Source organism: Plectropomus leopardus, chromosome 13, assembly GCF_026936395.1.
Source record: "Plectropomus leopardus strain MGB_pleo_1.0 chromosome 13, ASM2693639v1, whole genome shotgun sequence".
NCBI classification, from domain to species: Eukaryota; Metazoa; Chordata; class Actinopteri; order Perciformes; family Serranidae; genus Plectropomus; species Plectropomus leopardus.
In genome coordinates, this window is record NC_142188.1 from 29,694,251 (window position 1) to 29,713,857 (window position 19,607).

At 39.1% G+C, this 19,607-nt stretch overlaps 1 protein-coding gene across 2 annotated transcripts in view; it reads right to left on the bottom strand.

The window, feature by feature from the left end:
• Positions 1–19,607, bottom strand: part of xpo1b (exportin 1 (CRM1 homolog, yeast) b) — a 34,751-nt gene that overhangs the window by 8,038 nt on the left and 7,106 nt on the right. For both annotated transcript variants that reach the window (XM_088086307.1, XM_042501961.2), the window contains exons 4-19: positions 19,320–19,392; positions 16,911–16,972; positions 14,939–14,983; positions 11,251–11,432; positions 8,731–8,779; positions 8,509–8,628; positions 8,190–8,318; positions 7,948–8,106; positions 7,601–7,798; positions 6,830–6,968; positions 5,316–5,497; positions 4,832–4,988; positions 4,558–4,721; positions 3,666–3,800; positions 3,358–3,541; positions 387–493 (exon numbers count right to left, since the gene is read on the bottom strand). In XM_088086307.1, coding sequence (XP_087942433.1) covers positions 387–493; positions 3,358–3,541; positions 3,666–3,800; positions 4,558–4,721; positions 4,832–4,988; positions 5,316–5,497; positions 6,830–6,968; positions 7,601–7,798; positions 7,948–8,106; positions 8,190–8,318; positions 8,509–8,628; positions 8,731–8,779; positions 11,251–11,432; positions 14,939–14,983; positions 16,911–16,972; positions 19,320–19,392 — 2,085 coding nt within the window. The remainder of the gene's footprint in view (positions 1–386; positions 494–3,357; positions 3,542–3,665; positions 3,801–4,557; positions 4,722–4,831; positions 4,989–5,315; positions 5,498–6,829; positions 6,969–7,600; positions 7,799–7,947; positions 8,107–8,189; positions 8,319–8,508; positions 8,629–8,730; positions 8,780–11,250; positions 11,433–14,938; positions 14,984–16,910; positions 16,973–19,319; positions 19,393–19,607) is intronic.

A 19,607-nucleotide genomic window follows, 5' to 3' on the forward strand; every position in this document is an offset into this window, starting at 1 on the left:
TATGAATATTAATTGTTATGCAGATAAAAACACAGCTGAGGGCGCAACTGTCCAAGTCTGCCACAAGGAAACAAAATCTGTGTGTTTGATCTAAAAATACCAGATGGATTAGTTCTGCTTCTTTTCTACTGTCAACCGTTTCATTGATTGCTACAGAGTGTAGTATCTCCTGAGGTCACGAAAGTAAAAATAAAACACTAGTGTTTGCTCAGGACCACATGAACTTTTTTAAAAAACTTAAGTACATCATCTTAAACCATTCCTTGCATTTTTTAAATGAATTTAGACAGGAATATTCAAAATAGGCTATTGTTCCCCCAGACAGCTTCAGAAATATTAGGTTTTCCTCCCCCAGCAGTGATGCGCCTTTCAGAGCGATTTCTCACCATCTGTGGGTCGTTTGATCGGCTGACCCAGCCGGAGATCAGTTTCAGTGTCTCTCGTTTCACTGTTCTCATACTCCGGATCAAGGGCTGTTTCGTCACCATCTCACCTGCAACACAAAGACGAGACACATTCAAGCTAGTACACGAGAGAATGTCCACACACATCTAATATATTGTTTTGATCTAGAAGTTTTGCACACAGAGCATTTGTGGAGCTCTGCATCAGAAAAATGCTGACTGGGTGAGCAGCTAAGGATCTGCAGGGGTACAGCTCTGTGTCGGGGTCTCTCTTGTTTTTTTGCACATTACAGTTTGGTAGATGCTAAATTGCTCTAGAGAACACTTTAAAGGGATAGTTTGGATTTTTTGAAGTGGGGCTGTATGAGGTACTTATCCATCAACAGTGTACTACAGACAGTAGATGTCAGTTGGTACGCCCCCAGTTGAGAGAGGCAAGCTGCAGTGACCCTGCAAGAAGCTGAGCACTGTTCTACTGTAAAGGGGTCGGCAACAAAAACATATTGCAGCCACCTAAAAGAAAAAAAAAAATCAACATCAGTGTACGCTTCACTTGGAATACTTTGACCACTTTGCCTTGCTGTCAGACATGGAACTAAAACTTGTATATCGCTCTCTTAAAAGCCAGACTCCATAGAGAAAAACAGTGATTTAACATCTCTGAGCACAGGAGCTGCTAATCGGCCACTGCCTCAATCAGTGATTTTGTTTGTGTGATTTAGTGAGCAGCAGACCAACAGCTCCTGTGTTCAGTGAGCTAAAATGACAAATCACTGAGAAAGTCTGCTGTATGCCAATGTTAGAATAACAGAATTTTTGTATCATTGTGATTCATTTTCCTTATTTGTCATCAGGTATATAATTAACGGATCATCCCCGACATTTCCATCTTGTTACTTTATCTATAATTGGTTTCTTAATTGTATTTCCACACCAGAAAACACAATCCCAACTGACATCATATCACTTAATAGAAGATTTTCTCCTTATCGCCCACCCTTACAAGTTCATTCATTATTAGGTGTGAGGAGTCTGGCTTCAATCACAATCAAATGATTATTTCCTTTGAATTGAAAAACCATCTGCGCTGCACTGAATCACTGTCAGCTGTGTCTTATTTTAGAAAAAAAAAGGATTATAATCAAGCTGACCTATACACTGTCCTCAGAAAGGTTCGGTTGAGCATTTGAATAGGATTTGTTCCTCCTGTGTGGATCGGCATTTCCTCCCTGCTCTGAGTCAGCGGCCAGGCAAGTGCAGAAGTCCTTGATACTTGATTATTACTGACAGACCTCATACGGCACCTCTCCTCCCATTTAAGCACAGAAGACTCACAGATGAGTCACCAAAACAAGCGCATGCAAGTAAAAAGTATTGCAGGTCTACAAATAAATGCCACTACTGAATGACAAAATACTGAAATGCTACTGCGTACACACATACAAAAGAAAAGGCTAGAACAAAACAAATACGTTGTGCAACTTAAGCGCCAACTGAAAAGGTAAAATTACCATATGGTATTGAAAGCATCTGTATTTTTCAAACCCAGCAACAACACACCGAAGCCATGCTGGAGTTACACAAAAGACTGCCTGCCTAAACAACAATGAAGGGACCCTATGCAACGCACAGATCTGTACACAGGCTCAACAACCCAAACAAGTCCTGCACAAATGGATATTGTGATATGAGAGCATAGGGCTAATATGGCTACAAATTATATTGAAATATTTTTAAGCTGTATTGCGATAGACAATATTTATCTTGATATTTAGATGATGATATTCCTCTAAACTACTATAGACTACTAAAAGGCTAAATTATTAAATTAACTGTAGTTATGATAATGTTAAAAAAAAGTAGCTATTGTCATATAATAAAGTTAAATTAAGCACTACTGTAATAAAGCTAGGGCTGGGCAAAATGGCTTTAAAATAATATTGCAATATTTATCAGCTATATCACAATACAAAATATATATCTCAGTATTTTTGAAATCTCTAAACTACTGTACACTAAATTAACTTCATTGTAACAGTATGTTATGAAACTTTATTATAACTAATTTTATTGAACCTTTTTATATGGCAGTAGCTGCTTTGTTTAGCTTTACTGTAACTGTAGTTTATTATAATTTTGTATTTCTGTTACAATATAGAGAATTTCTAATCAAATAAATCAATGTGGAACCACTGATGCTTCTATTTTTAAGCACCCGACTCAACCACAGACAGAAGTGTGGATGTTTTGATGAAAACTTGTAGCTTGTAGTCAACAGCTTGATGTTAGCAGTGAGTTAAATCTTTACTGCAGCAATATTAAAAATGATGATTTCTTCAATGTAGGCTTGAAACAATTTAACAACTTTCCAATTCATTTCATTTGCAAGTCGCACTGGTGCTACATGGTCAAAAATTCTAAAAATAGCAGCAATATGGAGCCCTGCAGATACAAAAACACATGCCTTACCTGCTCATACACTACCACAACGGAGAGAGTGGTTTGGATTGGCAGAGAAAAGTGTGTGGCATATCATGTTTGTGTAAAGTGGTGTCACTCTCTGAATTTACCAGACTGTTCCAGCTGGTCTATGATCTGCCTTTACCTTAGTCATGATAGCCACATTACTGGTGAGTTTTTATTTAAAAAAAAAATCTCACTATGTAAATAATTTGAGTGCCCCAATTGTCAGCTCTAAAATATTGTCATAATATCAAGAGTTTTTTTGTCAAAATTATTGTGATATTTGTGCATATTGCCCTGCGCTAATCCTGCCATCTCTGGTGGTTCCTACACACACCTTAACTGACATGCGTAACTAGTCATGTGACCCTGTTGACTCATGTAACATCATGCTGTGAACAACAATAAGATGAATCTACAGACATATTGTCAGTCAGTTGTATTATCCCAAACAAACACACACAAACACACACACACAGACATCCCTCACCATTTGTCTGAATGGCAGCGGAAATGTTCTCGCTGAGGCACTTGTAGACGTTGAGCATGTCGAGGTAAATCCGTCCCAGTTGGATGACGAACGGGTGTCCCACGGCCTTACATGCTCTGACGTTGGTCTTCAGGATGCTGCCTAGCTGTTTCACAGTCTCTGGGTCCTTCAGGATGTCCACGTTCTGAGCAGCAGGAGGAGCGATGAAGCACAGGACAGATGAACACACTGTTCTTGTTTGTCTTCTCATAAATGTTTGGACTGGTATATTGGGTTAACTTTATTGTGGCATCATACTTGTCTCTTACCTTGGTAGCCTGCTGGATGATGCTGTCCCACACTTGATTTGGCAGAAGCATGTATTTTTCTATCAGGTGCTCCTGAACAGCCTGATCTGTCTGAGCTCCGATCATATAACCTACTGCCTCGTAGAACGTGTGCACCTGGAAGCAAACAGGAAAACTTGTCAGCATACAAACTTAAACAGACAAATCAGAGAAATTACTTTCAAGCAGCGTGCTATAAAATAATGACTGCATCTCCCTGCACTCTGCACAAGAGATAATTTAGAAATTATGAAAATTTGCTTTGATCGCAGCAAGGAAGTGCATTACAATCTACTAGAAATCTGATCACCCTCCTACAATATTACATTGGTTAAATGAATAGTCAAGCTACATTCCATGAGATAAAATCTACTACAACATAAGATGTAAGAGTCAAGGACTTTTTTTAAATATGGCAACCACATTCGAATTTATGGCACACAGGGTAGCTTGAGGTACTATTGGCTGATAATGTGTGTTATAATAATGCATTTGTTGTTTGTGCTCATGTATGTTATTGTTTTGATCTCCAGTGCAAATTGTGATGTAGTATAGCACACTACCTTATGATCAAAATTTCAAATCATGTGAATCTTTAAAAAGTTTTTAGTCTTTCTTCTTTTTCATTATTGATGTTTTTTCTTCAATGTGTTTTATATACAAATATATTTTATCCCTTATACATTAATGTAACATTATTATTATTTTCTTTAATTACTCGCACCATGGGGTGGACGTTGGGCTTTAGAAGGTGGAGGAAAGTGGGCATAATTGTCAAGTGAACAGTCTATTTCGGTGAAATCAAATAAAACATCAAAATAAATAAATAAATAAATAATTAAATAAAAATGCCACCGAGCATGTATTAGCTGACCTGCTGAGGCTGAAGGTCACAGATGATGGTGTTGATGTTGTTGAGGATCTCGTCGATGAATGGCATCACCTCTCCCACCTGCACCTGGATAAAGTGGCGCCGGCACTTCTGGGCGATCTTGATGAAGGTGTCACAGGCCATGTCCTGAACACCGTCATGGGTTTCTGATGAGGAGAAAGACATGGAAGGTGATCAACACTGAGATAATTTCTTTATATGATATTTATAGATTTAACATTTTTAAACCATTGCTGTGCACTTTATCATCCCTCACCGTGCATGAACTCAAAGAGCTTGTTGACCACAGTTTTGAGGAACTTCCAGTGGGCTCGGAGAAAGCGTGGATACTGGCCGACAATGTACATGATGTTGGAGGCTATGATGGCCTTGTTGTCCTTTCCTCTTTTCTGCTCGCACAGACCCAGCAGATCCTGAGACAAAGGAAGGGTTTTTTTCAAAATAAGACACATTGTTCAGTGTTCTGTACAATGGCTTTAAAAATTCTGTTTTTAAAAATCCCACCACCTGACCAGGAAGAGAATGACTATCTATTATTAGAAAAGGGCTGCTTTAAATGTTCACTTATTATAAAAATCATAATATTTGAGCATGTCTGAAATCAGCATTTTTTTACTTTTTACAGATATGCAGAATATATAACCTAAAACTTATAAAATTCTCAACACACTGTATAAGTTTTAACTACAATACAGAGCATATTGTTCCTCTTTCTGCAAGTTAAGGGCTTTTTTTTGTACCTTAATGACAGTGACAAGGAACCTCTTCTCGTCCTCCTCGTGCATAGCCCCGCTGATGGATCCGATGGCCCAGCATAATGTGTTGAGGTTCTTCCAGGACCACTCTGTCCCATTCACCTGGTTGTGGAGCTTCTCTGTCATTATGCGCTCTGTATCCGCATAGTCCAAGTGAGTCAGGTACACTGCAGGATGGCAAAGTATAGGCATGTGTACAATTCATCGTAGACTAAAAGCCAAAAGCACATCTCTGAGCTGAGATGTTGCACATCTGGACATGAAAAAAAAGAATGAACAGAGACAGTGAAATGTTTTGCCAGTGTGGTGATGCTGATCAATATATACATCAAAACCTAATTTTACCAGCATGTGGTGCCTTCTAGCTCTCATTCTATGATCCTAGAGGCAGTATAATCATTTTAATCATTCTATTTTAGATAGCCAATGTTACAAGCAGCCAATAGCAAAGAGTATCATCATAAAAGCTTTCTCAGCATCCATTTTCTTAATGGCTAATCTTGCTCAGGTTCACAGGGGGCTGGAGTCTGTCCCAGGAGACACAGCCTCAATGGACGGCTGGTCTACAAGTTTCCAATCACTCTAAGGTTACGCTCACATTACCAGGCTTAATGCTCAATCCCATTTTCCCACCAGATCTGATCTTTCTATCGAGACTCTTTGCATTCATGTTTGAAGTCACCTACATCTGACATCAGTTTTAACTGGTTAGACGCCTCACATGCAACCAGTAACATCACACATGCACACGTTGGAACAACAACTAAAAATATCACGTTTCTGAAACAGACATTTGGGAGTAAAAAATGAGTGACAAAGCAGTGCAGGCGTTAATCTCTAATAGATGAGAATTTTGTCATATAATGAGGATGAATGAGTGGGGCATGTTATACCTTTGCCATAATTGGGGGGCCCTATGACATCATTCTGCATAATAATTATGTGTGTGCTTTTTTCTGAGAGAGCTGAGTAACAGCCCATTGGAACAATAGCTTTTAGTTTTTTATAAAGACATGCCGATTCCTGCTATCCCACAATTTAGGATAATGGGCTGTCATACAAATGGGACATTTTTTTGACATTAGGGACTTTGGTATTGAGGGCAGTGGACAGTACTGGACAGTTTCCAGCAGCTGTGTTGCAATAGCAGATTCTGTAGTTTCAATGGGACCACTCTGACACTGTATGTTGAGTGCAAGGGCGTAGGTTTCACTTCAACAAAAAAGGGGTCCTCTGTCAGACAATTTTGAGTTCTGGTGAATGTTTTTTGCACTAATTTGTCACTTTTCAAGCGTAATTTTGTCAAAATGAAAGTGCTCTGCAACTTTCATGTTTGTACTAGGGGCAAAAACAATTGTTCAACTGAGTGCTGTATTTTATAAATTGAATACAGCCCCTCATTCAATTACGCGCTGCAGTTTAAGGCAAGTGGCCATGAAAATTCGGCTAAGAATAATAGCAGTGGATGTGGGGGTAGATCTCTTATTACAAAGTCTTACCCAGGGTTTCCCTCATGTTCTTGTAGAGGTTGATGGAATCTGTGTCCTTCATGAACTCTCTGACCACCTCTCCCTGGTCGTTCTCCACCACTAACACCTCCTCTGGCTTGGCCATCCGACTTACCATCAGAAGACGCACCTGTCGCAAGAGATAAACACCTGTCAGCCAGCACACACGTCAAAGAACAGCTTCACTGCGCACACACACACACACACACACACTGTATATCACAGTGTGTAACCTGAGTAGGGATACATGTAAAAGGATAATATACAATGAGTCTAATGGCTTCATAAACACACCATGCAATTGATGGTAAAATATTCACACTAAAGAGAAAAATATCTGTTGTTATTTTGCTTTACGGGCTGCTGATTTTCACAAACGTTCTAAGTAGCAAATCTTTTGGCAGCAGTTTAGCAGCCACCTGTTGCTTCACCAGTGCCAACTGATTCTAATATGACTGCGAGCTAAGACTCTACTGAAACAATTCTGCACCCCTTAACACATCACCGCTCTGCAATCTCTAACTTAAATGTTTCTGTGAAGTAAATGTTGCTTTTACAAATTCAGTTACAACAGCCAACTCAAATACTTAATGTTGAGTATGACAGCTTTTGGTCATGCTGTTGACATCCCAAGTATGCATCGTATTGCATCAATGCATACGTCATCAAGTGGAAAAAAGGGGGCGATGCCAATGAAGGCTACAGGGGTGTGAATTCTTCAAGAAAGCAGTTTAATACAATACGACTGACTGTGTGTGTTACCTTAGAGAGTACTGGCAGATAGAGCTGTCTGCGTGGTGGCACGTCAAAGTGCTGGTTGCCAGAGAGCAGAGGGGACGTCGATGTTGAGAAGGGACTCTCTCTGTAGAGCTCAGCAGCCAAGTGGTTCCAATACTCCAGACAGATTTTGAAGATCTCAGTCTCTTCCACCTCTGATACCAGCAGCATATAGTGGAGGGCCTAGGAGACGAGCAAGGGAACAATTAGACAATGGAGGCAGTTATCTACTCCTACTCGTTTATTTTGCAATTATTTGTCCCCAATTTTCTCCCGTGCAGCCTGTCTTGACAAGCCATTAAAGCCCTGGACTGCGTCCCTGTCTCTCTCACCTCCATTAACGTTTCTCTGAGGTTGAGCCGCTTCTCAATGAGCTGCCCGTGCTCTTTGAGGAAAGTACAGAGGAACAGACTGAGGTTCTGGATGAAGTTCTGCTCGTCATCTTTCCCGTTGGCGTAGGCCAGCCGAATGTTGGTGTTCAGAGGCAGCATCTACACAAACCAGATTAAATCTTAATTTGTATCTTTGCAACAATAAATGTGAATCTGCACATTGTCTCCTCTGTCTTACCCACCTGTTTGAGTTGACACATGGTCAGGGTGAAGAGTGTGACAAACTGCTCCTCGTACTGACTCACACTCACACCGGCAATCTCTGTGAGGCACTTCAGTGTCACGTTGCGGAACATGGGCACGTTCAAGAACTGAAAACAGTTGAAACACACACTTAGTTTAAAACTATTTCAGGCTACAATTTGTGTATACACTTGCAGTTATCTGTAGTATTTTCAAGCTTGCTTGGTACATGTCTTACTTCACTGCTGCTAACAAATCCACGTGGGAGGATTTGTTTTGCAAACGACATTGTGACCTCCTATGCATCTGTGAACATACCTTATACACCAATGTGCTGATCAGTTTGGTTTCAAAGATGTACCCCAGAGGAATCCAGTTGAGAAAACGTAGGAGGGTCTCCAGAGTGGCGTGAACCAGGGGGGCGTTCTGGGAATTTTCCTAAAGTGCAACCAATGAGACATCAAAAACTAGCATGTCAACACCTAGATGAATAAAGATTGTACACCAATGTTGAAAAGTAAGAGATGAGGGTCTGCATACCATTACAAACTGGCAAAGCTGGAATATCTGGGAGAATTCATTGCACATGCTGAAAGAAAAAGAGAGGCATTATGGAACATACTGTATGCAACTAAAGCATTTTGACATTTTAGGGACATTCCTGCATTTGCAAGCTCCTTCTTAATTGATTTCACCTTGATATTTTATATAAAACGCATCACCGCTGGGATTTATGGGATGAGATGCTGTCTGCTGAGCTACATCTGACAGATCCTGAGACATTTCTTGTGATCAATTTGTTTCTATACAATCACTGATTAATTATGACTTTTTCTGTGTGAAATGAGGATTCTGATATTTCCCCTGAAGGTCAGTCTTCCTTCTCTTAAGAGTATTATTGTTTTCTGATGTTAGTGTGGGTGGACAATTATTTCAGTCAAGTTGGCTGCCTCTCAAATAAAACACTGGGGGAAAAATGTCTGTTTTAAAGGATAAAAGCATGTTCCCTTGACTGATGAATCAAAGCTCCAAGTTTACAGTCGCACCTGTAAAGCTCATATGACACACCTGAGGCTACAACAACGCTGAGCAAAGCCACAGTCAAATGTAGTGGTTGAAATATTCAGGTGAGAGACTGTTGCAGCTTTATGGGTGACTTGCATGAGATCATATCAACGACAAACAGACCAAAGGGAAACTCTACTACACTCTCCAAAAGTTGGTGCTTTTTAGTAGATTAAAACCATATGGAACAGAGAATCTGAAGTCCAAGAAATCACAAATAATAACTTGTACAGCTTTCCATTCAGTCATAAGACACTCTGGGAACATCTGAGACCAAATAGGTTGTTGCTAAACATAAGCGATGGAATGATAGCTTAATATTTAATGTATATTAATAAACTATAGAATATGAGAAAAAATCATTCACAGCCAAGTAAGCTTGACAAGCAAAAATTTTACGAATATCAAAGTTTCCTATGCTGTGCAGCAAAACACACCCAGTGAATAGTTTATTACTACTGTACAGGCAGGGTGTGTAAAATACAGTACGCAACTGTTTGCAATTAGGGCAACACTGAAATTGCAAATCAATTGCACAGTACTTGCAACGACACTGATTGACTTGTCAAATGGAGTGGTTATTAAAGTGTCAAGAACAAGAAGCATCCAGTACACAGCAACAGCAGTTTGTCTGCAAGTCTGTGAGATACCGAGTACAGCATTTCATCATTCGATAAACTGCCTGCTGAAACATTTTTTAAAATGACAACACAGAGGTCATATTATACCATGTTCTAAAAGTTAAATTTTTCTTACTTAGCATTTACAAATAGTTTGCCTGTGATGTGATAATCAACAGAAAATCTGTCTTTTGACTTTGAAATAACTTGTGGGTTAAAGCTTGGGTAGGCAATTTTTTTATTTTGGTGTCATTGCGCAAAAATTTAGAATAAATTTTCGAGCATATCAAATGTAATGATATGAGAGGAAACTGGACTTCTGCATCTCTTGTTCGCTCTGTTTCATGTTCTTGAAAATCAGGCCTCTGACGGGAGACATTCACTAATCACAGGTCATTTCAGAGAGCGGGTGATCCTATTGGCTGTTCTACACATGCAGATGCACGTGCATGTCCCTTCGTTAAAAGACTCATTCAGTGGAAAAGAATCCTACAGAGAAAGTTGCTATTCCAGCATTGGCAACAACTGCCCCCCCAAAAAGAAGCAAAGCGTTTCAGAGATGAAGAGACACTGTTGCTAATAGTTTAATCTTCTGCTAGCCAGCGCCAAAGGCTCACGGCTGTGGCTTCAAGTTCACATTTACATAGCTAATATTAGCTAATAATAGAGCCTCGAATCACAGTTCTTAGTTTCTCTCCCAACCACCACAGACAACCTTGCCATGAAGAAAGCGGGCAGCAGCTCCAGAGAGGGACCACCAGTCAGCCGCTGCAGCAACCTAAATCAAGCCACCACAAATCCCACCTCCGAGGGACTGGACAGCTCCAAGTCCCCGTCAGATCAGCAAACGTTTTTGCTGCCCTTAAACAGGTTAGACCCAAGACTGCTGCTGGTGGGTCACTGGCTGAATTTGAGCCGCTGCAGCTGCCGACAGAGAGTCCATCTAGCAAGCTGCTGTCAGATCTTCTACCCGGTAAAGCAGTCCACAGCAGCGGGGAGCAAGGTGGAGGGAAAGTGGGGTAAAAGCTAGCTAATTCTTGTCTCATTTGTGGTCTGATAAACAGATAGAGCTCTACATTGAAATAATAAATAAATCTATATGTATTGGAAACACTAGGTTACTGTATGAAGTGTGTGCATACAGCTGCAGGAAGGGGGTGCAATTTCAGATTCAGCTGGGTTTTTTTTTTCTTTTTCCAGATTTCTGCTTGCCCCAGCTTTTAATAAGTTAATTATAAAATGTTGGTAATACACTCAGATACTTTAAACACACTGAAGGTTTTTCCCAGCAATGTCATCAAAACAAACTCCTTGACAATTTCTACAAATAACAGGATTGTGCTTCCTGGGGTTTATAAAGATGCAGCATGCTGACCTGTCTTTTAGATGCTTGGCTTTGACCTGGGTCATCTGGCCGCTGGAGAAGTCAAAGACCTCTTCGCTGAGCAGCTTGAGAATGACCATGTTGTTCTGGCAAAGGCTCTCACTGGTACGACTTGCCCCCACAATGTCACTGATGAATGTGGGCCAGTGCTTGGGCCACTCCTGCTTCAGGATCTACACACACACACACACACACACACACACACACACACGCACACACACACACACACACACACACACACAGAGAGAGAGAGAGAGAGAGAGAGAGGAGAACACGCATACATCTCTGTTACAAAATTCAACTGTGACATTTTCCGCTGAGAACCGCATGTGATCTGAAAATAAAAAATTAAGGGGATGAATCTGTGACTCTTTGCTAAAAATAACTGCTTTAATCTCAAGTCAGGCGTGTGCCCCTGTTTCTGTCTTCCTGTGATCAAAAACTAGTAAAACCAAAAACCAGTGTAGAAGTTTGTTAATGAAATCACATGACACAAGCAAACCCCAACGCTACTACAAAACAACATACATGTGCACAAACACTTTAAATGCAGCCTCATGAGGATGAGTGAGGAATCTGGAGCTCTACAGTCCCTGAAGGCCAAAACAATGTTAGCTCAGCTGACGCAGGCGCTGACTCATTCTCACTGGCATTAATGCAAAGTCACTCGTGTAGCCAGTGAGCCAATCTCTGTCTCCTTCACATGAATATACATCACACACACACACACACACACAAACACACACACACAAACACACACACACAAAAACACACACACACACAAACACACACACACACACACACACACACACACACACACACACACACACACACACACACACACACACACACACACACAAACTCACACCTGCTTGCATACAAAAGGAAGTGAGAGAGTGAAAGAGTGTGGACACCAAGTGCTCTAATGTGTTGGACTCAAGATATTTCTGATATACATCTCAGTGAGTCACTATTCTGTCCTCAAGTGGTCCGCACTAATTTGTTGATCAGACGGCACACAGCAGTGAGCAGCTAATTTCTCCGGCCCGGTGTTTACAGGACTCAGCATTTTCCTGGAGTATGGCTGCAATCATCACTGACACCACTCGTTATATAATATGTTGTTCCGTACTTACGTTGTGCGTCACTGTTAATATCCTCTTTACTGCTTAAAAAAACTAAACATCTTGAATTCTAATGTTTCCATACAAACACATTCACTACTTCTGCTTCAGCTTTCAGATCCTCTTTCCATCCACAAGGCCACACAGACAATTTCAAACACATCCGCTGCCTTTGTCTGAGACATTCAAGGAGAATTAATATTTAATTTTAATAAGGAATCATGAACTCAGCTGACCTGGACAGTTTAGAGTCGTGTAGACTAATTAAGAGTGACATCTTCAGGTTAAAAAGTATCACTGCAAAGGCTGAGGGGAGCCTTGAGGCAGCAGTAAGATGCCCAGACACACATTGTTATTCTAAAAAAGTCTATTTAAAACAAACTATCAGCATATCCATCTCTTTTTTATATGAAGTGTACCATGCTGATGCATACAGATGCGCTAAACTGTCTAACATTTAGAGGTAGTGTATGTTTATATAATGAGTATATATTTTTTACTCACTTAATCACTGCATTCCTTGGCACATGCACCCTCATTTTAGCTACAGAAAAGCCACAATCTACAATCCACACCAAGCAGTGACATTTAAGGAATACTTTGCCTGCAAAATTATCATTGATTTATCCGTTACTTACTGCGTATTACCTTGAATTTGTGTTTTTCTTGCATGCCTCTACAGTGAACAGAGAATCCAAAAAAGGCAAAAATAAATTTTCATGAATTGAAGTTAACAAGGACCATGTTTCACAACAGCAAAACTGCATCAAAACATCTGTTTACAAACTCTCATACTACTTATGCGGTTTTATCCAAGTGTCATTTAACCAGCGGTTTGCTCAGTACTTCCCAAATCCATGCATTTTCACTAAAATACAACAATATAAATAATTTCCAAATACACCTTGTGCACCCTAAGCGAGCCTGAGCATGTATGAGACTTGGAATATACTGCACGAATTGTGTAAGAGTTTGTTATATTTTGATATAGTTTTGCTGTTGTTGAATGGCCCCTTTTTACCTCAGTTCATGAAGAATGTTTGCCTTTTTTGGATTCTTCATTCACTGTGGAAGTATGCAAGAAAAACAAAGTTTCCCTCACAGATAAAAGCTAACATGGTGAGTTACTGGTATATAAGTTGAAATTTTGCAGGTGAAGTATTCCTTTAGAGGGTAGAAGGTAAATTTATTAGTCATTTTTTAAACAAAGTTTAGAAAATGAAATTAAATTTGTCCTTGATCCTGCTATATTTTAGGATTAGGAATATATTTTTACATTTATATTTACATTTATATTTTTTATATTTTTACCTCAACTTTCAAATTTTTTATTTCAATTTTTGTATTTAACCTGTATTTAAACAGGAAAGGCCATATAGAGCAAGCCCTCTTTTACAAGGACACCCTAATTACATTCCATATATAAACAACAGAACACACTATAGCACACATCGACAAAACATGAGAAATGTGGCTGATGCTAAAGTGCTGATTACAAGCAAAAACACACAAAAGCCACTGCATCAACAAAAAGACCAAAACATCAACACATGGGACACCAATCAAAGAAAACACATGCATTCAGTGCACTCTATGTCAGTCGGGAGAGATTTAAATTGATTAAGGGGGATTAGCGCATCTAATTTTAAGAGCTTTTGCAAGTTGTTCCACTTGTGTCAGGCATAATATTTACAAGCCAATTTCCCGATCTCCGCACTAACATAATGACTTTTGGGGACCAAATAGTCTTGGGACCTTGTGCAGTGAGACATTGTTCTATAGTTTAAAAACATGCAAGATATCCAGGGAGTTTACCTTAATGACAGAGAGCTTGATGTTTTTACGCTAATTAATTATTTTATTCATCTGACTTAACTTTTAAACCATCTGCCTAAACACTCAGTAACTGTGCCTGTGAGACACGAACAAACCATTTCCAACAGCAGCCAGTGAGCCATAATGTTGTTGTGTATATTATGCTCTTGTACAGGGTACTCAGTGTCGTTGAGTGCCTTAGCACTCGTCAGTAGCTTCAATTGTCTGAGGCAATGAGTAGGATTCGAGTAGCTGCTAGAAGTGAGTTTCCTGCTTTGGTGAGCTCACCACTGTCAATGTGGATAACTTCATTGAAACTGTTTGCTGCCACTTCTTTGCTACAGCTCACTCACATGCAGCACTGTGGGGTGAGGAACACCACTATTTTAACAGAGCAAGATAAGGTGTTTCTAACAGCTGGGATACCCACAATGATGGGCAATGGCCATAAAGACAATACTGATCATAAAAAATGGCTTGAGGCATCCCTTCCAGAAAAGAAACACATTTTCACTCTAAACTTCACTATATTATCCACAGTCTAGAAGCCATATGTATACATGCAAAATTGTTGGCATGTAATATAATTTGGGAAATGGGCTATAACAATACAAAAGCACATTGTTTTAAAAAATGCAAGTATGAAGAAGAGAAAAACTTTGAGCTCCAAAAACAGCTAACATAAGGATCTAAAAGTAGCTCTAAGTCTCTTTGACTTGTTGTTAGTATTGAAGGCTTACCTGAACAAGGATCATGTTCAGCTTCCCAATGTACACCTTCTCTTTCTAAACGGTGAAAATAAACAAGGGATGAACTAATGTTAGTCATACCGTCTCAGTTTCAGAACACAGGCCTTCTGTCATTTCATCACAGCAATAAAAAATTAATTTGGAACATATTGAAATGTAATATAACAAAAAATAAATGAAGAGTTAGAGGTTGCAAATCAAACAGTGAGATAATTACAGGTACAAGTTGACAACAAGATAACTAAAAGCTCAACATTTGATTTATGATGTTTCATGTTTTTGGAAGAATCAAAGTAAATACATAATGTTACCTTTTTATTACAAAAGTGTAAAGTCGTTTGTGTTTGTAAAAGACGCCCAAGGACTTATTTTATTTATAAGTCCTTGTGCATCCTTATTTTAATTTGAAAACAAACTTCAAATGTATCCTAAAATTATAGCCTTCAGTAAACTAAGTGATGCATTTACACTCGGATAATACCATCTATTACACTGCAGCAAACTATCTTTTTCCAAGCTGAATGAAATGAAGTCATTTTGGATAACTGACCAGTTAAAAAATCCCTGCACCTGAATGTGAAATTTCATTTCAGAATTCAAATTACAGTTTAAAGCAGTCCAATCAACTTAGTTGGTTCAATAATCTAAATAACCTGGGACAAGTCTGGCCAGTTGGGTTTAAAGTGTTATGCCTTCTCAGCATGAAGTTACTTATTAAATACTAAAAGCCCAGTGGTGGAATAACAGTTGGACTGTGGTTTGATTAAACTAGCAACAGCACAATGTTGTATTTGTACTGTACCTTCATCAGACCTGCTTAATTCTGATATTAATTTGTTTGGTTTTCCAGATACATTTAAAGTTTCATTTTGTTTCCGTTTCACGTTCTTTTTTTCATACTGTCATAAAAATAAAATATATTTAGTCTTAAATGTTTTTAGTGCTAATTTTCATTCACAGTAACAATAATGCTTCTGTTAAAAAGGAAAAAATAGATTCGATTATAATTTATACCTGTAGTATAACGGTATAGGCAACTTCACACACCCATAAGCAGCGTTGCTCCCTCCTTCGCATGTCATGATCATACAGTTGGATTATACAGCAGAGTGAGAGCCAGCAAAAGTGACTTTTTCAGAAGTAGCTGTAAGCATTAGTGGATTGGTGGATTTGAATGTCAATGTACTTCATTTTCAAACTAAATCACATCAGACGGCTGTGTTTGTACACTTGCTGCCTCTCTCATGTGAGTGACAGAGCAATCACACAAACGTATGTTTACAATAGGTAATAGTCAAAATGCTGCGATCTCCAGAGGACAGCAGAAAAAGGTGCTATCGTAGGTTAAACACAATCTTAACATCTCAACCTTCTGGTTGTTTGAGAGGTCAAGCTGGCTGAAAACACTTTCAAAAGCAGCTGATGTCACTGTCTTTGGTCTGGACGACGCAGCACTATGGTTACCAACATTACTCATGGCTGTCCTCATGTAACATGAACACAAAACATAATGAGATTCACTCAGATCTTCACTCAGATCGGTAAAAACGGCCTTCATGCGTCAGGTGTTGACTGAATTAATGTAGCCCTGGTTGTGGTAAGGAAAACTTAAGACGGTAAAGATAAGTGTTACCGATTTTTTTTATTATTATGGAGAATAACAGTTATTTGTCCATGTGTACATTTTTGCTAGGTTTTTTTTCAGAATCAACTTTGGAACTGAGCTCAAAAATTAACCAATGCCACATATTTCTATTTTTACCTCTCTCTTTTTTTTAAATTAATTTCAATATTTTTATTATATATTCCATTTTTCCCAATAATTTTCCCATTATTTTAGGATTTATCTTTTCATAATTCTTATTATTTTTCTCATTCTTAGTTATTGTTAGGTCGTTATGCTAATTCACCCATACAATTACCAAAACGGTTAGGTTTTGTTTTGAATTCAGTTTTCACTCACCTCCACATTTGATGCATCTGATGAAGTCTTGATAATGAGACCAACAACATACTTTTTTATACCTGGCAAACACACAAAGATATCAGAAGGACACTGTTAGCAGGCACCAATAAAACGTGGAAATGGAAACACATCCAGACATGACGAAATGCCTGGAGCATGTTACTCAACACATTCTGCGGGCTCAGAACTAGCTGAATCTAGACAATTTTATCCCAGTATATTTGTACCTAATGTTAAAAAAAGTTCTTTATTTACGTACTCTTGCCAAACCAGTTGATTAAAAACATGGATGTGGGGTGAAACTGCCACTGAACTTCTATAGGGTCTAAGTTTTGGTCAGTTCAGTGGAAGTTACCATTCCCCAGGTATTCTGTAGACAGCCAAGATTGTCAATGTGAGCAGAGCATCTTCAAAAAAAAGTGTTTTCAGCTCCCTCGCATGTTACTAAGCTGTATCTGTACTCTGAAAATGATGTGCTGGGGTGCAGTGAGCGGAGCCGAAAACAAGGCAATACTCTGACACAAGGGGGAAAAGACATACTTGCCGGTCGCCCTGCACTGGATTAGCCACTTGAACAAAATTCAGGCATCTACGGTCAGAAGCAGGGAAGTCTTAGGTCAATGGAAAAAATGAATTTTGAGCAAAATTAGAGAAGAATGGAAGAAGGCAGAATCAACTGATTTGCACATTATCATTAAATTAATTTCATTTCGTTTTGTGCCATCTAAACTTATCTTAGACAATGTTCATCCCACTCTGTTTTTAGATTCTTAAAAAAATCTGATTCAAAAAGAATTTTAAGCATTATGTGGTAATCAGGGACAATAACTCTCAGTTTGGCATCTAAAAAAACAGGAACATGTAGAGATCATTTGAAGTAGAATTGGCAATATGGCAACAATTAATGGTGCAATATACGACATTAGAGCATGAATATAGCAGTAAACCATTATCTGTTATGTAAAGATATAGTGGAGTAACGGCGTCCTAACCAAAGAATTAGATCACGCTATATCTGTGTGTGTGTGTTGTAATCTGAGCTTCTCTGTTTTTTGTTGTGGAAACTGGTCTGGCTGTAAGTTAGTAATAGATGAATAATAATAACTAGATACCGACCCCCCAAGATGTCCCCATTTCAGTCTAATGGAATTGCTGCGCTAAGGCAAAAAAGTTTCTAGCTTTTGCTTTACTTTTGCACTATACGGCCCACTGGATATTGGCAATTGGGTTTCTCTTGCTGGCCCAACCCGCCACTTCCCACTAGGCTTAGACTTTATATTGTGATGCCATCACAAATTTTTAAATATCTTTTTTTGCTCATGGAAAAAAAATGTAATGGATCAAAAATTCATAGCTGATTCATAATTGAACTTGTTTGCAGCTCAAAGTGTCCTGTCTATTTTGAGCAGAGTGGCATCCTTCAAGGCCTGATATCAGTGCATGTCAGTACCTTTATGTGCATCCTAATGGTGTGCTAATTAACGCCCCTTTGCAATGTGCTCATACAGTGGTATAACGCTGTGCCAAACCATGATGTCAGAGTGGCCTTGTCTGAGAAACATAACGCCCACCCTCTGGTTTCTCCCCATGTTAACATGGTTAGCTTTGTCAGCACCGTTGCTGTTGACAGCAGTATCAGCTAATAGCTGTCGGCGCAGCCACCTTCATGTTGAGAGCTACTGTATGTGAAAGCAATGATGGCTAAGACTCAGTCATAGAATCCATGCATCTGTCTGTCATATCCATGAGACATGCTCTGAATGTCGCATACAGCTCCTTTAAAGTCTGCACATGTTTAAGAAGAATTTATCTTATAAACAACTTCCCATTCATGACAATTTTTAATGAAATATGGATTGTTTCCCAAGATGTCTAATTAAAGCCCCCATGTGTAAGATTTCAACATTTCTGACTTTGGCAAGTCCTAGTAGTCATTTAAAAGACACTGTGGCAAGGATTAATTGATGTCAATACAGGTACGATAAGATGCATGGGCTGCTAGAAACACTGGGAATGTCTGTCAAGCAAAAACACATACCATCAGAGAAATATGACAGATACTGTTACAAAAAAACCTATAACGGGGGCTTTAACACTTTAAAGCAAAATTAGCAAGCACAGTAATAACTTGAGTTCCTCTTTTCCCTTTCAACTGCTCCTTCACAAAAGCTTTCAAAATCAGTGCTCGGGTATTTTGGCTGCTTCCTCTCTAAAACAACTGCTACAGTGCAGAATCCAACCTTGCTTACAGCGGCCAGTGTGAGCCAGTCGAGCAGAAAACAAACCAGCATGCTTAGTGGGGGAACACTCTTCAACTTGGCAACCGCACATCACAACATTTAAAAAGCCACTAACATTGACAGACTTAAAACACTTTGTCGATTGTACCACAAATCCGGCTTTTACCTTCACACTGATTCCTGGGAAGAATCTTCCATCTTGTTTTGATAACCGTTTCCAGAATCTGAAGAGCATAGTACTGTAACATGCAAGGAGGAGAAGCATTAGGATAAAGCTGTTATGATACCACTCAACATTGCAGAATTTATATGTTAACCAAAAACAGTATGAAGTGAACCAGCCTGTAATAACTTGCAGTCTAAATTGGATTGGACTGAGCCACATCTCTCATGCAGATTTTGTGTAATGCAAAACATTCTCTTGTAGTTTGTTTTTTTAAATCTCTACAAGCAG